Raw genomic sequence first — 15,425 nt, 5'->3', positions numbered from 1 at the left:
TGCCAGCCTCAGAGCTGGGCATGGAACCCAGCAGAGGGGCCCCTTCCACACTTTTATTTCTGTGGTGTCATCTTTTGTCTTGGGCCTGGAACCAAAGTCAGAATTGAGTCTGAGTCGTACCAGAGTTGGATTTCTGTAAGTTAGTTAGGTTTTAAATGACGTTTCTCCTAGAGAGTTAAAATTACAGCTTTCCAGCCTGTGCAGGGCTTAAATCGGGAGGCCACTGTACAACAGGGCAGGGCTGCTGAGCCTGCCCCACCCTCTCCAGGGCTTCAAGCAAAGGCCCCGCCCAGCCTGGCTCTGTCACTGCAGGACCCAAGGATCACACATACAGTCTGTGGTTTAAGAGCACTTTATTATTGTTCTTAAGGCTACTTTTAAGTACAAAAAAAAGATGGCCTGCCAAACCTTTTTTTTTTCTTCTTCTTCCAGGAAAAACAGGCCACAGAGAATGGTATATATTACAGATTTACAAACATGGAGAGAATGGTCAGAACGCACTGCAGATGGCGTGGCTCTGTGAAGAACCTCTCTGTGCCTCCTGAGGCCTGGGAGTGTCCCTTCCTGGTGACCGTTTGGTTTCCTGCCCGAGGCCCCTCCCAGGTGCTGCCTATCCCAGATAGGTCAGCGCACCAGGGACCTGGCCCTCAGTGCCACCGTCCCTCCCAAAGCGATGGCCTCGCTGGTGGACGCGGGCGTGTGAGGAGCCGGGTCTGCACAGAGCCGCCGGCAGTGGGGTTGTTTTCCTGGGGCGACGCTCAGTAGCCTGTAGCAATAACAAACTAGTGGCTATTAAGGCAGATGCAGTGTTCTCATAGAATAACTGTGTTCCTGCACTTTTACAGACAAATCTACGACAAAAAAAAAGATCAACTTTTTTTTCCAAACAAAAAAATATGAATGATTACAATAGGAAAGGGAAAAATTAAATAGCTACATATCATTAACAAATTAATTGTTCTTCAAAAAATACCTACAAATTTCTCTGTACATTCTTTACGCACAGCGTAATGATGGTCTTAAAGTTACCTATATAAAAAAAGTGTTCTCAACGATTTTTCCTACAGAAAATATAGGGGCCTGAATGCAGAAGCCTGGAAGCCCAGTTAAGTGGGAGGGAAACGTGTGCGGGGGCCAAAGGGGAGGCTTTCCTCCCGCCTTTTCAAATAACTACAGCCACCCTGTGGCCACAAGAGCCCATCCTCCTGCCTGTTCACCCAATGCCAACCAGCGAACCTGTACTTTTCTCATACTGACAACCAGCCTCGAGAGCTCCGGTGAGTCCACGGTGCCTCGCGGGTGAGGTGGTCATGCCCGAGTCACCTGGCCAGGTGACTGCTCAAGCCCTGTGGTGGGCAAGGCTGGAGGGTAGTAGCACAGGGGAGGGGCAGGGGCATAGAAACGTTTACCAGAAAGAAGAGCAGCTGTCGAACATCCACAGCTGGGTCTGTCATGCTTTCTTCTTCACCTAATTTCTAGTTAGTAGCTATTACTATAGCAGACGATAATAAATGCAGTAATAACTGTATAAAGTCAGAGGAATGTATACTGCCTTGGCCCCAGCGTACGAGGAAGCATACAAAACAAACACCATCTCACAGATTGTCAGGAATCTGCTGTTCAGCCAAGAGTTCAAAGGGAGCAGTTTCTGCATCGAGGGAAGTTGGAAGACACGAGTCCCAACTCCCCTGGGAGCGAGTTAAGAAGCAGACAGGGATGCAAAAAATAACTGATGCTGTCAGCCTGCAGCCACAAGTCCAGCATCCGACTCTGCAGCTGACCAGCCACTCTCACCCGCCCGTGTCCAGGGCCTGCCAGGGACCGACTGGCCCCACGCTACTTGGGAGTAACGTGAATATCAAACACAAATCTTAAGAGTACAACTGTACCAGCAGTAAGTATATCTAGGACTGTAACTGACAAAAATAAACGAATTCTGAAAAGAAGCTAGTAAGTATTAAGCTTTTTGTTTACTGTCTATACAATTAATAGAAACCAGCTATTTTTATCCATTAAAACATGCATCACGTTTAAAGCACTACAGAATCCTCCAACTTCAGCTCTAGTCTAACAAACTGCAGTGTTTAGAAAAGGTAAAATGCCCGTGATTGGTAGAATCTGCAGTCCAGTTGCAAGCACCTGAAAATCTAGACAGACAGAGAAAGACCTATAAACCTGCATGAGACTTCCCCTTCCAAAGCAGTTTTGTCTAAATTAATTAATACAACAACAACAAACAACAAAACACACCCATGGTCAGAAATGTCATCCTTAAAACCCTCCGTTTTTCAGCAGTTTGCCCTCAGAGTACTATCATCTCGCACAAAGTTGTCAGGCAGGCAACTTGAGTCCTCCTCCCATAGTGCAAATCAGACACGACAGTTCTGTTCTCTTCAAGTAGACGCACACACACAAGCGCACACACACACACACGTGGGCTGGAAGCTGAGCCGCACACGCCCCGGTCTCGAGAAGCAAATGAAAAAGCACATAAGCGTCTGGGTCACCAGTGGCCTGGCCTGTGACTGAGAAAGCGCAAGCCGTGGAGTCCAGGCCCTGTCGGGCAGCTGACCTGCATTGAGGCTTCTTTGGTAACCAAGGCAGGGACTGGGGGGCGACAGCGGACAGAGGTTCCACGCGCAGGTGCTGCCATCACGTCTGAGGGCCCCGGGTACGGATACCAAGCAAGTACAAAACAGAACAAAGATCCCGACGACGTGGTTTTTGCGAATAAACCATCCCTCCCTCCCCCCACCCCCACGATTTTTTTTTTTTTTTCATTTTTCCATTTTTTTAAGCACTGACTGTTCGAAGCTCAGGCAAACCATGCAGATGGACGTGGCGTTGGAGGGCGGTGCTCCCTTCAGGAGGCCACAGACGGGGAGTGGCTGTGGCTGACCATGTGGGCAGAGGGGCTGGCGGGCTGGCCCCTGCGAGAGGCCGACTCGGGGCTGCTCGACGCGCCGTCCTTGGCCGCCTTGATCTGGAGCCACGTGTCGCCCAGGGCTTTGGCGAAGTGGTCGTCCACGGAGCCCGTGATGGACACGGAGTTGGGCGCCGGCTCGGGCTCCTTGTAGTTCTTGCCCAGGCTCCTGCGGAAATGCTCCTCCACCACGGGGTCGCAGGTGGTGGCGGCTGTGGGGGGGGGGGGGGGGGGGGGGAGGAGGACAGCGGTCAGGGCTGGGACCTGGGGACACCAGGGGGCCCCCGCGTGGGTCACCTCTCTGAGCCTGCCACGGGGAGGCACGCCTGCTGCGCCGGGCCGTGGACGCGTTCAGACCCCCCCGTGCGGCAGCCGGTGGGCCCCGCTAGAGGGGGGCCTGGAGGGCGGGGCCAACGTGCTGCTCCCCCGCCCCCCACGCCAAGCACAAGGCCGCTGCACCGGGGCTCAAAGAACGGGGTGTCGACCTCCCTCAGAAATGGGCCCAGAGGCCAGCCACTCCTGGGACCAAGAGGACACAGAAGGAGCCCTCAGTCCCCTGCAGTGGTCTGAGCGGGGCACTTACAGCTCGGGGCCCTCCGGTAGCTGGCCGGGCCGGCCGCGCAGCCGCTGTGCGCGATGGGGCAGTGGGAGAGGTTGCAGTTCCGGGCGCTGGCGGAGGCACACGTGATCACTGAGGGCCGGTTCTGCGGGAGGAGGGGGCTGGCGTCAGTGCGAGCACACAGGCGGCAGCAGCGGTTCGGCTCCCCTGCCCCAACTGGCGACCCCATCCTCATATCCCCGCCCAGCTCCGAGGCCGGCTGGGCGGCCACCCGGGCGCCCCTCAGCCCCCCGGCCGGGCACCGGTCCCGCCTGGAGAACCAAGTGCCAGCGGCCTCGGCGTTGGAGTGGTGCCTCGGCGCGGGGCCTCACCAGTACCCACGCTCTGTGGGAGCCCCTCCTGGAGCCCTGCCGGCCCAATGGCAGATCCAGTCAAGCCCAGGCGCCGCCTGCTGCTTCACGTTGCGGGCCACACCGCTCAACGACCCGGAACCCACCGTGAACGAGAGTCTTGGGGGTGTGCGCTCGGCCCCCTCCCAAGCTCTCCGTTCTCTGAGCAGTGACCCTCAGTGTGAGGCAGTGGCAGTGTGGATCGGTGAGGGACGTGGCACAGAGGCTCGGCTGTTGGGAGCTGGCCTGTCCCAACTCTCGGATCTGAAATGAGACCATCGCCGAGTCGGGAGACCAGCGTGTAGATGGCAGAGGGCTGTAAAGAGACCACGGCTCCTACCGTCACGGTCCTGAGAGCGCCTGGCCCTGCCCTTCTCAGAGTGTATCCTCGGATCCGCACCTCCCCCCCCCCCCCCGCCGCCCCGCACCGGGTTCTCTGGGCCATCCCAGGACCCTTCTAATATACTCCTGGTTTTTCTCAAGCCAAGCCAGCTCAAGTCGGCTTCTGTTACGACCATGCAAGTCATGATGGAGACAGAAACACAGGAATCTATCCAAGTGCCTGAATTACACACAAAGCACCCTCACCCCATGCGCCTGCCCACACTCGCCCTCCTTCCCCGAAACCACCGCACAGTCTGCCTGGCAAACTCCACTCGTCCTTTAAAACCCCGTTCAAATATCATCTCTGTGAAGCATGACCCGCCCCCTGCCCGCCCCACATTCGGCCCAGTAAACCAGCCCTTCCGGAGGCACCTGTCTCCTCGACCACACACACTTCAGAGCAGGGACCAGCGAGTGTCTGGATCCCCAGACCCGGACAGAAAACATCTGTGAACCAACTGAGCTCCCTTAGGTTCCAGCCAGGAAACTTAACTCCTGAAAACCCGGACGACGAGACAGCTAGCAGGAGCTGGCTGAAGGGTCACCCCAAAGGCAGTGTCAACAGGGAACCGGGCCTTGTCCACCTCCCGCCTTTCCCGTAAACAGTCTGATCAGTAGCCACTGTGAAGTCTGCACATCAAACCTTCCTGTGATGGGAAGTGAACAGGAATGATAAGAACACGTCTGTGATGAAGATCTGTACCCACACAGGTGAGCGGGGATGTGCTTGGGTCTAACAAGAAATTCCACACATCCCACACATGGGGGAAGATGCAGCGTAGCAGCAGCACGTGAACACAGAATCTGGGGCTTTATTAATTCCACACATGAGCAATGGGACGGAGCCACCAAGAGAGTCGGTGTGACACCCCCCCGTGTGGACGACAATGGCAGAGAGGAGAGAACATGGCTCTGAGGCCGGGTGGACCTGGGTGAACCAGCTCTAGTCAGCAGGCAGGACCTTCAGCCCTCTAAGCTTCCATTTCTTTGCGTATGAAACAGGAAGACTCGTACCTGAGGGGCGTGAAGCATCGCCTGAGATGGGTGTGGGGGCCTGGCCCGTGGTCACGTCCAGGAGTCCCGCCCTGCAGGTGCTGGTCATGCCGCACCTGAAGGACAGCCTGCAGTGTGCAGCCCACCTTTTGAAGGGTCTATTTCAACCCCCGAGCCCGCGATCTCCCCGCCAGCCCTCTTGCAGTGACGTGCCCTCCACCCTCGAGATGGGGCTGTGCGGCCATGTTCGTAAGTGACCTCGCCCCGTGGCCAGGTTGGAGATCTGCCTCAGGCTGCGGCTCAACTACCGAGGCCGACTCAGGAGGAGATTCAAGTCGAGCTCGGGAGCTGGGGGACGGCCACGCCGAGCTGGCCATGTGATCCAGAAGCAGAGAGAGAAAAGGATGCAGAGACAGGCACGGGGCCAGGGGAGGAAGGAGGGTCCTGCCTCCCATCTGCTCGCCCAGGCAAGAGCCGGCCCTTGCTTCCTGAGCCTGGCTGTACCCACGACCCTGGGTCCGGGAGACGCCCCGGGCCCTCCCAGTATAACTCCCTTCCTTCCTGTAGCTCCAGGGCCTCCCTGCGCCGGGGCGCAGCAGCACTGGGGAGTGTTCACTGCGTGATAACTCACCCTGGTTCTCACCAATTCATACATTAAGAGTTCAGTTATTTGACTCCCTGCCTCCTCCAGACTCAAACTGTGAGCGCCCGCATCCAGCTTGACCAGTTTCTAACACACTCCCTAACACAAAGCAAGTGTCCACGCAGTTTTGTTAAAAGAACAAAGGAAACAAACAGGGTTGTGATTTTGGGCTCCAGGGTAGGAAGCGCAACCGCTCCTCAGCCTCACTGGGAACCACAGGCGCCAGTGCGCAACCTCGCCCGACGCCCGGGGCCCCTCCCAAGCAGGGGCCACAGACTGGGTCAGCACCAGGGGCGGGCAGGGGACACAGCGGCTGCCCCAGCACCTCCTCTGCTCGCTGTCTGCGTCCCAGAGTCTCAAGCAAACACTGAGTGAGGACCTACTGGGTCACAGGCCCCCAAGGTTCAGAGAGGAAAGCCATGGGTTCATGCAGTGTTTCTGAACCTCAAGGTTAACGCCCCCTTTTATTAGCTCTTCCCCCAGGAACCCCATTTTTTAAAGTCTTTTTTCCTACCAAGCAATCTGTGTTTATTAAGTAACAAACTTAATTTCCTCAAAAAAAAAAAAAAAAAAAATCCTTGTCTGCCAATCACGGGTTTCTGACCAGCAGGAGCTAAGAGCCACTGTGACCACTGACTTTATAGGATCCCAGCCCAAAGCAAAGCAACCTGGCATTGAACTCCATCCACGTGGCCTTGTAACGGGTTAACGTAGGATTCCTATTAGGATTATTACATTGACCCCTAAACACGGCTGCCAAGGAAGACTGCTAGAAACACAGCTAGTCTGGACCAACCCCGCCTCGTGCAAAGAAACTAAGCCCCAAAGACATTAAGTCTCGCCTGAGGCCATTAGTCCCAAGGGGCGAGGCCTAGGCAGGCCCAGGTCAGAATTAAAACCACCCTCAGTACAGAACCGAGGGTGGGGTTACTCCCCACGTCTCTCACCGCCCTCCTTCCACGCCGCCCTCCGTCCCCCAAGCCCCCGGACCCACTGCCGGCCACCGGCCGAGCCCCGCTGGACAAGGGCGTACCTGCTGCCGCTCCACCGGGGTCAGGGTGGGCGAGAGGCCGGCCGGCCTGCCGGCGTCCAGGCTGTTCTTGGTCAGTGCGAGGGGCTGCTCCATGCTGAGGCTGGGGAGGGACGTGTACAGGTGGCTGCCGTGCAGGCTCACAGCGGGGGCCACGGCTCGCTCAATGGGGCTGCGGCTCCGTTCCCGGGGGTCTTTCCGGCAGTCCCCGTTGGCCGTCTTGTTCCTGAAAAAGAGGAGTGAGCGCTCAGACAGGAAAACCTGGCCGCTTCTGGGAGGCAAGGGGGCTGGCGACCGTGGTGAGACACTCACACTGACCATCTCATCCCTCACTTCGGTGTGGGTAAATATTTCACAATCATCACCCCGCCGTCTGAGGCTCTGATCAAGTAGCCTACCGGTAACCGAGGGGCCAGGATGCTAACCCAGGTGGGTGCTGAGGAGAAGCACCTTCCCAGGGTCCAGAGTCAGCTCCATAGCTCCACCCAGACGAGACGGCAGCCCCCCGCTCGGCAGTCTGGCTGAGCGCTTCTCCAACAAACTCCACTCACCTGTGGGCTCCAGGCTGGCTTGGTTTGGCCAGGATCTGCCTTCAGAAGGACGAAGGTGGTGATGATGCCAAAGTAACCCAATGCCTCCTACCTGCCGGGTCCTGTTCTAAGGCTCCACTGGCCTCAGCTCATCCAGTCTTCCCAACAGCACTGAGAAGGGGAGGCTGTAAACACCCCCGCCCCAGACGAGGGGACCGAGACCCAGTGCAGTCTTGTCACTGGCCGAGGCTACTGGCCCGCGAGCCGTGGTGTTTGGCTCACGGTGTGGCGATCAGGCTGGTGTGGAGCGTAGAGAGCCTGGCGCGCCAGCGGGAGGGCCCTGCCGTGGGAAAGTCCAACCACGGGCAGGTACCGAGTGGGACCCAGATGAGGCGGTAGCACGGGCCCTGCCTGCAACCTGATGGATCTCGTCTAGGGGCAAGGTCACACGCTGCGTCTCTTTGAGAACGAGAATGACTCCGCCCGGTAGCGGTGGGCCTCGCGGTAGAAGCCCAGGAACTCGCGGCCGAGGTCTCACCCCCCGCCCAGGGGTTCTTTGTGCCTCAGGTCTCAGCCCTTAAATCCGCCGTGTTCTCTGCTGCCAGAGCAGTCTTTCTTTCATAACAAAGGAGCAAGTATTTTAACTAAAAATGTGGCAATGACTTCTGTGACAGTGGAGGGATCAATGGACATTAGTGGAACCAAATCAGCTGTAAGTTCAGTTCATCAACTACAGGGCAACGACCCGCATAAGGCACAGCATGTAATTTATGGGTGTGTCCCCCCCCCCACCCCGCCCCGGCCCGGCCCCGCACTATTCTCTGGTCGACTATACAAAATGACTTAGAAGCAATCAGAGAATAAACTTCCAACCCATGAAGACAATCACAGAAGTATGTTCTGCTCACAGTCTAGATGAGATGTCCCACACACACCACACGGATCCTGGCGATTCTCAAAGAATTACAATAGCAAAAACAGAAAAAGAAAAGAAAAAAAGCACTTAATTCTGAAACCAGCCTGTCCATAATTTCATCTTCCTGTGACGATTCAGATGACATTACAGGCCTCTGCGGTGAAGGGCTGCGCGGTCGTGACCGCAAACACCGAACGCCCCTGCAGAACGTCACAGAGCAGGGACGTCTGGCTCGACGGGCTTCAGGCCCCTCAAACCCAAGATAAGCTGGCTTTTCCCTGAACGGGTATTTATTACTGAATATACAGGTGACCAGTGTCTGAAAAGACTACGTTGTCACACAGAGTTATCTCCAGCAACAGGTTGCCATCTAAATTTGAATAAAATTCAGTGTTTGATGAGCTACGTGAATTGCTTCCCTGACACAGTGAGGTTTGTCATTGTGTCAGGGAACCTCCCCCCCAAAATGAGGTTTCTAGAGGTCACGTCACGAACTCTGCAAACTCAGGGGCTGGACAGGTCACTCGGAACACGCCTCCGTCCAGTTCAGGCCCCACGATATTCAACCAATGTTAACTGAGCCCCTATTTTCTGACGGTTACAGAGAGGAAGACTCAGCCCTTCTCATGGGCTCACGACCATGGGCAGGGGTGACAAGCTCCCCCGTGACAACCGCAGCACCGGGAGGGGAGGAGCGGGCAGAAGGCTGGGAGTCGCCCGGGCGGCGCCGGTGCTCACGCCCCGGTGCTCACACCCGGCACCACGCAGCGCTGCGACACTGCACGGCGCAGCCGGGTGCCCGAGGAGCGGAGGGGACTGTCCCAGGTCAACCCGCGGGGAGCGAACGGGAGAATGGGCCCCTGCAGGCAGGACGCAGCAGGCATCAAGGACCGGAAAAGACAATGAAACACCCAGAAACCATCTGAAGACCTCGCTGGTTAATTTTAGTAAAATTATACATTACTCAGATTTCCAGCTCATTTTCCCGGTTCCCGGAGCTTGAAGACAGACGTTGTTTTCCTTCCCCCAGTGACTCATACCCCGGGCTCCGCTGCTTCCCGGGGCGTCATGTGCTCCCGGACCCAAACCACACGCTTCCTGCCTGCGAGCCCCGCGGCGCCTCCGTTCTCGTTAAAGACGACGTTTGCTCGGGAAAGAGTCCAGAGGGCTCGCACGGGGGGCCGGACGCGGAGGAGCAGCCGATGACAGGAGGCTTGGGGTCCACGGCCCCTCCCGGGACCCATCCTCACCCTGGGGAGGGCGTTTCCACAGAGAAAATGGGAAGGGGCTCAAAAGCAAAAAGGTGTCCGGGAAATGGGTGCCACGTGCTGCCGCTCTGCCCTGAGGCGAGAAGCCAGCAATGTCCCCAGTGTCCAGGGAAAAGTAGACTCAACTCCAGGCACTGAAACTGAGGAAAGTGCATCCACCTGCACACTCATCAACGTGAGGTTTTCCCGCCCTTCAACCAAGCGGGGCTCAGAGCTGAAGGAAACCCTTGGGAAGGTCTTACTTGACAATCTCGGGCCTCAACTAAATTCCCTACCTCCTGCCAGCAATTAACTAAACCAAAGGGAGTCTGAATTCTTAGCACAGGGGAGGGATGTGGGGATGAGGCATTTTACTTAGTGCTTTGGAGGGAATGTTCTGGGGCCCCGGGGGTCCCCATACTGCAGGCCCCTCGGCCCAGCCCGGCCCCCATGTCCCCCGCGCGGGCCCAGGCTCCCGTAATACAGGAACATCCCTGAGGTGACAGGGTGTCCCGGCCAATGGGACGCAGAACACCCCCGGCAGGAGTGGACTGAAGGTCTGTGGCAACACCCACTGTGCATGAGGGTGAGGTGTATATGGAGGTTCAAGGAAGGAGGGAGCAGGGCCCATGAGGGTCACGGCAAAGACCGAGCCCCGACTCCGACTCACCCACCTTCCCTCTCCTCTGCATCCCTCACACAAGCGTCGCCCTCTGGGAACCTACAGGATGGTAACAAACCTTCACCCTCACGGCCCAACACGAATCACAATAAAGTTGTTAAAGCATCTTTAAGTTTAGAAAGCTTCCTCAGAGAAGATACTTAATGCCATTGAACTGTACACTTAAAAATGGCTAAAATGGTACACTGTATGCACTACAGTTAAAAACAATAATAATTTAAAAAAATTAAAACCAGAAAATGTCTCTCCCCCGCCATTACTTGCTGAGTTGCTGGGTCTGTGACGTGGATCAAGTAGATGGCCCCGTCCCTGTCTCACAGAAAAGAGGCCCGAGGTGAGGACGATAAACACTTACCATCCTCACCCCAGGCCCTGCATCACCCACCCCTCCATCCCCAGCTTCCAGGAGGCCCTCCCTGACCCCCCCAAACCGCAGCGCCAGAGGGCATGGTGGGGGCCTGAGCGTGCGTGAGGGGACAGCCCTGCAAGGCCCCCTACCCCGCACGCTCTGCACGGTCCCCAGTGCAAGGCACGGGGCTGAGCACAGAGAGGGTGTTTTAACCACCATTCACTAAGTGAACTTTTTTTTTTTTTTAATTAATTTATTTATTTAATTTTTGGCTGCATTGGGTCTTCGTCACTGTGCGCGGGTTTTCTCTAGTTGCAGTGAGCGGGGGCTGCTCTTCATTGCGGCGCGCAGGCTTCTCTTGTTGCAGAGCACGGGCTCTAGGCGCACAGGCTTCAGTAGTTGTGGCACGCGGGCTCAGTAGTCGTGGCGCGCAGGCTCTACAGTGCAGGCTCAGTAGTCGTGGCGCACAGGCTTAGATGCTCCGTGGCATGTGGGGTCTTCTGGGACCAGGGATCGGACCCGTGTCCCCTGCATTGGCAGGCGGATTCTTAACCACTGCGCCACCAGGGAAGCCCCTAAGTGAACTATTAAAGTACACATATCATGTGTGAGTACAGTTAGGATCTTCGGTGAACGAAAGGGAATTAAGGCAATTTCAGAGGAAATTCCCAGCCGGAAAGACTTTTTTCTGAAAAATGCAGAATTTAGGGAGCATTTAAACATCAGCCATAAATAGCTGTGAAATAGTTTCTCCCTTTCACTACCTTCCCCATCTTTTGTTTCCCCTCCCCCCGCATCTAAATGTCCCCCAGGTCATCCAAACCTCACGCATCACTCCCTCTTTCTCCTTGTGAGCAGAATTCACTGCTTTCCAACCAGGCGGGAGGGCGCGTGGGTGTGTCCAGGACATCCTGGTTCAGTGTCGTCACTCCAAGGTACCAATTTCAGACGGGAAGCGGCGAGGCAAGACAGCGCCGCCAGGGTGTGTGGTGTGGAGGGAAGGTGTTGGCATGGCGAGGGGGTGGGAGGCGAGGCAGAAGTGCCCTCCTGGTACAGAATGGTGAGCTGTGTGTCATGGGCCGGAAAAAGCTGAGAAATTACTGGCATTCAGAGAGAGCATCCCGAAGACACAGAGGGACTGGGGTCTGTCTGCTGCAGTGCCCAGCACGTCCGGCTCGGCAGTGACACGGGGGCACCTGTCTCTGCCTTTGACTGGGGGGAAGACTGTGTCATACATGACACCTGCCACCACTTAACATCACTTAATAATCAAGAAAAAAGCCACAGCCCTACTGCATCCAAGGTTCAAGGGAACCCGACCTGAGCACGGAGGGCCGTGCAGTTGGCTGATTACATCCCTGCCCCATCTTTCCACCCGAGTGACACGCCACCACCCCCCCACTAACTCTCACAAAGGTAGCACCCCCCTTTCTGCTAGTTCATATTTCAAAACCCACTACCTGGAACTAAGCGGCACACTCCTCACTGGCTCTGCCGCATGACATGTGTGGCCTGCAGTGCCAGGGAGAAGCACATCCATTGCATTGCTGCCCTCAGAAAGACCTGCCCAGGAAGAGAGAGCATTACGAGCTGGCGAATCCCTCCGAGCAAACTGCTTACCTGGATTATCTTTGTTATCATCAGCTACGCTTTACTGACGGTAGTTACCATTATCACCGTATTAAATCCACCACAACGCTGCAAAGTAAGCATCGCCATCTCCATCGTATAGACGTGTACGCTGAGATTCGGAGCGGTTAAGTCACTTGTCTAAGGTTGCAAAACTAGCACAGTACAAGGGTTCTATTTATATTTGGCTCCAAAGCCTCCCCTTTTCACCTTCCCGTCTCGAGAGAGGAATGCAGAGAAAACTACAAAGACCCATGTACCCACCACCCAGAACTGACAGATGAAACCTCACCATCCTGTTTGCTTCAGATCTTTCCTTCCCTCTTTAAGGACTAAAGCCGCAGAGCATGGTCCTCCTTCACGCCCCCCAGGCCCCTGCCCCTTCTTCATCCCTAGATACACCCGCTGGCCTGTATTTGGAGATTCTGCCCATCTGAGCCTTTGTCCTCTGACCACCTGTGAACGTATCTGTAAATCTGAGCAGCACATTTTACACTCCCATCACTGTATGTACTTAACAGCCGGGCTTTTTCCCCTCACGTGTTTCTGGCCTAGAGATCCGGTTCGTTCATGTTCGTCACCTGCCATACAGGATTCCTTCACAGGAATCCACCAGTTTGTTGATCCACTGCTGCCCGAGAGGCGGTTTGTCCGTGTCGGGTTTTCCTAGTTATCAACAATCCCGCGGCGTTTACATTCCTGCGCCTGGGTACCGCGCAGGTGCAGGTGCATCTTCGGAGGGAAGGCTTCTGGCTGCAGGGCGCCCCGCCTTCAGGGCCAGCAGGTGCTGCCGGAGCCCTTTAGGACCCGGCATCCACTGCCCTCCTGCCACCACTGCGTCCTCGGTCACGTCTGGCACCAGCGCAACTGAGGGCCTCTTCATACATTTGTTAGCCATTCCACTTTCTTCTTTCAATTACCTTTTATCAGTTATGGGTTGAATTGTGTCCCCTGCCCCCAAAAGATGCTGAAGACCCAACCCTAGTGCCTGTGTTTTTATTTGGAAACAAGGTCTTTGCAGAGAATCACGTTAAGATGAGGGCATTAAGGTGGGCCCTCAGCCAATGACTGGTGTCCTTCTAAAAAGGGGAAATTGGACAAAGTGACAGACATGCACCAAGAAAAGATGACGTGAGATGTGAAGACGTAGGGAGAATGCAATCTATAAGCCAAGGACTGCCCGAGGCCACCGGAAGCTGAGAGAGAGGCCTGGGACAAGCCGTCCTCACAGCGCTCGGAAGGGGCAACCCTGCCCTCAGCGCCATCTCAGACTTCAGCCTCCATAACCGGGAGGAAATACATTCCTCTTGTTGAAGACACCCAGTCTGTGGTACTTGGTCACGGCAGCCCCAGAAACTAATACAGTTTCCATGGCTTTTACCCCCAATGCTTTTACTTCTTTAGATATTCTCCACATCCATGTTTTTTTCTGCTTTATCTGTAATTAATCTCTTCCTCCACGCCCCCCCAGTTTTTTTGAAGCTTGCTCTGGACATTTTCAGAGGCCCCTAAGATCCACCGGACCTGAGGTGTCCTTGTCACACATGCCTGTCATCACAAGGACATTTAATCAGCACTGAGAGGTGACAAAGTGGGTGAGGCCAGGCCTGCCGGTGAGAAGCTGGAGGGCCAGCTGCCCCCCGACTGCTCCTCCAAGTGCAATTCAGGAAGCCAGGAAAAGGCATCCGCCCGCCCCGATGTACAGGACCGCAGACCCTCATCAGCCACGCCATCCTCCCAGCCGTGCAGCTCAGGACCACTGCAGGCAGAGAGAGAACGAACCAGTACACCGTCTCCTCGGTCCTGCGCGGATGGGCCCGTCGATAACCAACCCCAAGGCCCGGGCCAGCTGCGTTCGACGCCCGCCCTCTCTCCCCACCGCCAGCGCCAGCCTCGGGGGTGCCCGCACCCTTCCCAGGGCAGGAGGAGGGAGACGGAGCCGAGAAGCGGCGCACCCAGGGCACAGGCTGGCGGGGGCGGGACGGGGGCTCCCATCAGGCCAGCCCTCCCCCTCCTGCCTCAATTGCTGCCCGCTGGCTGTTCGGTGCTGGAGGGAGCATGACCAGCTCTGGGTAAGGGAGAGGACAGGCGTGTCTGAGGAAGGCTTTGGCCGTCCTCACTGGACCCTGTCTCTGTAGCTGAGTCAGGGGTCTCCAATCGCCGCCCTCAAGACCGAGCGGCACTGAGAGAGCACCGCCGACGGCCCCACAGTGTCCGGCCCCGAGACGCCGTGGCCGCCCTGGCCTCCAGTGGGCGTTTTGTGGTTGCTCCTCCCGCTCCTCCTGCCCTGCTCTGTCCCCCAGACAGTGGCTCTCTCTCCCCTCGGGCACAGTCACTGCGCAGACCCGCGTGGGGACCCAGGGCGCCCAGGACACCCGACAGCCGTCACCTGGGCCCACGGCGGCCACTTCCGTGAAGCTTCTAAATAACCGACACGTAAGCCTTAAGACACAAGATATTTTAAAACTGTTGTAGTTAGAAACCCGTCTGAAACATCCTACAGTTGACTTCTTTTCTTTCTTGGTGCCTTGGGATCTTTATTATAAACGTTATTCCGGGATATGATGCCCGCGGCAGGCCCGTCTGTCCTGTGCTGGGGCTCCTCAGCTGGCCAGCGGCTGCCGGTGCTGGGTCCGCTCCCCTCGTGTTTCGGTTTCCTCCCTGGTCGTCTGCTCGGCCTCTGCTTTCCCTTCTCCTCGCGGTGGGCCCCGAGGCCAGGCAGCCAGAGGCTGCGCTCCGGCCCCGAGAACAGGGCCAGCACTCGCGCCTGCTTCGCTTGGGGAGTCAGGGCTCCCCAACCTGCTGCCCAGAGAGGGCGAGACCCGTGATGTCGGACCACCACCCGGAGCCCCTCTCCCAACAGCTCAACTCTATGAAAATAAGGGACTAGTTTTCTTCGACTAGGACAGTCTGTGCACGTTTTCCACCATTAGCTGAGACAAGAGGAGAAACCGAAGTTTTAGAAAAGAGGTCAACCCTGAGAAGGCGACGGGGAAAGCCCCCCGCCCCTCCTCCCCCAACCTGGGTGGGCCACGGCTGCCATGAGCGCGGCGGGCGCCCACCCGCGGGCGGCGGGAGCAGCACGGAACCACGTGCAGCCTGAGCTCTGCTTATGGACTCAACGGATCACGCGGGCCACACGTGTACACTC

General features: G+C 56.6%; 1 protein-coding gene across 3 annotated transcripts in view; it reads right to left on the bottom strand.

Annotated features, from left to right (window-relative positions):
• Window positions 1-336: 336 nt before the first annotated feature.
• VGLL4 (vestigial like family member 4) overlaps window positions 337-15,425 on the bottom strand; it is a 153,695-nt gene continuing 138,606 nt past the window's right edge. For all 3 annotated transcript variants that reach the window (XM_068559093.1, XM_068559092.1, XM_068559094.1), the window contains 3 exons: window positions 6,925-7,147; window positions 3,507-3,627; window positions 337-3,135 (listed from right to left, as the gene is read on the bottom strand). In XM_068559093.1, the coding sequence (XP_068415194.1) occupies window positions 2,864-3,135; window positions 3,507-3,627; window positions 6,925-7,147 (616 nt within the window). In that variant the 3' untranslated portion in view covers window positions 337-2,863. The remainder of the gene's footprint in view (window positions 3,136-3,506; window positions 3,628-6,924; window positions 7,148-15,425) is intronic.

The sequence above is a fragment of the Eschrichtius robustus genome, chromosome 12 (genome assembly GCF_028021215.1).
Source record: "Eschrichtius robustus isolate mEscRob2 chromosome 12, mEscRob2.pri, whole genome shotgun sequence".
Lineage (NCBI taxonomy): Eukaryota > Metazoa > Chordata > Mammalia > Artiodactyla > Eschrichtiidae > Eschrichtius > Eschrichtius robustus.
The sequence above is the reverse complement of the archived record's forward strand: the minus strand, read 5'-3'. Positions and strand labels throughout refer to the sequence as shown.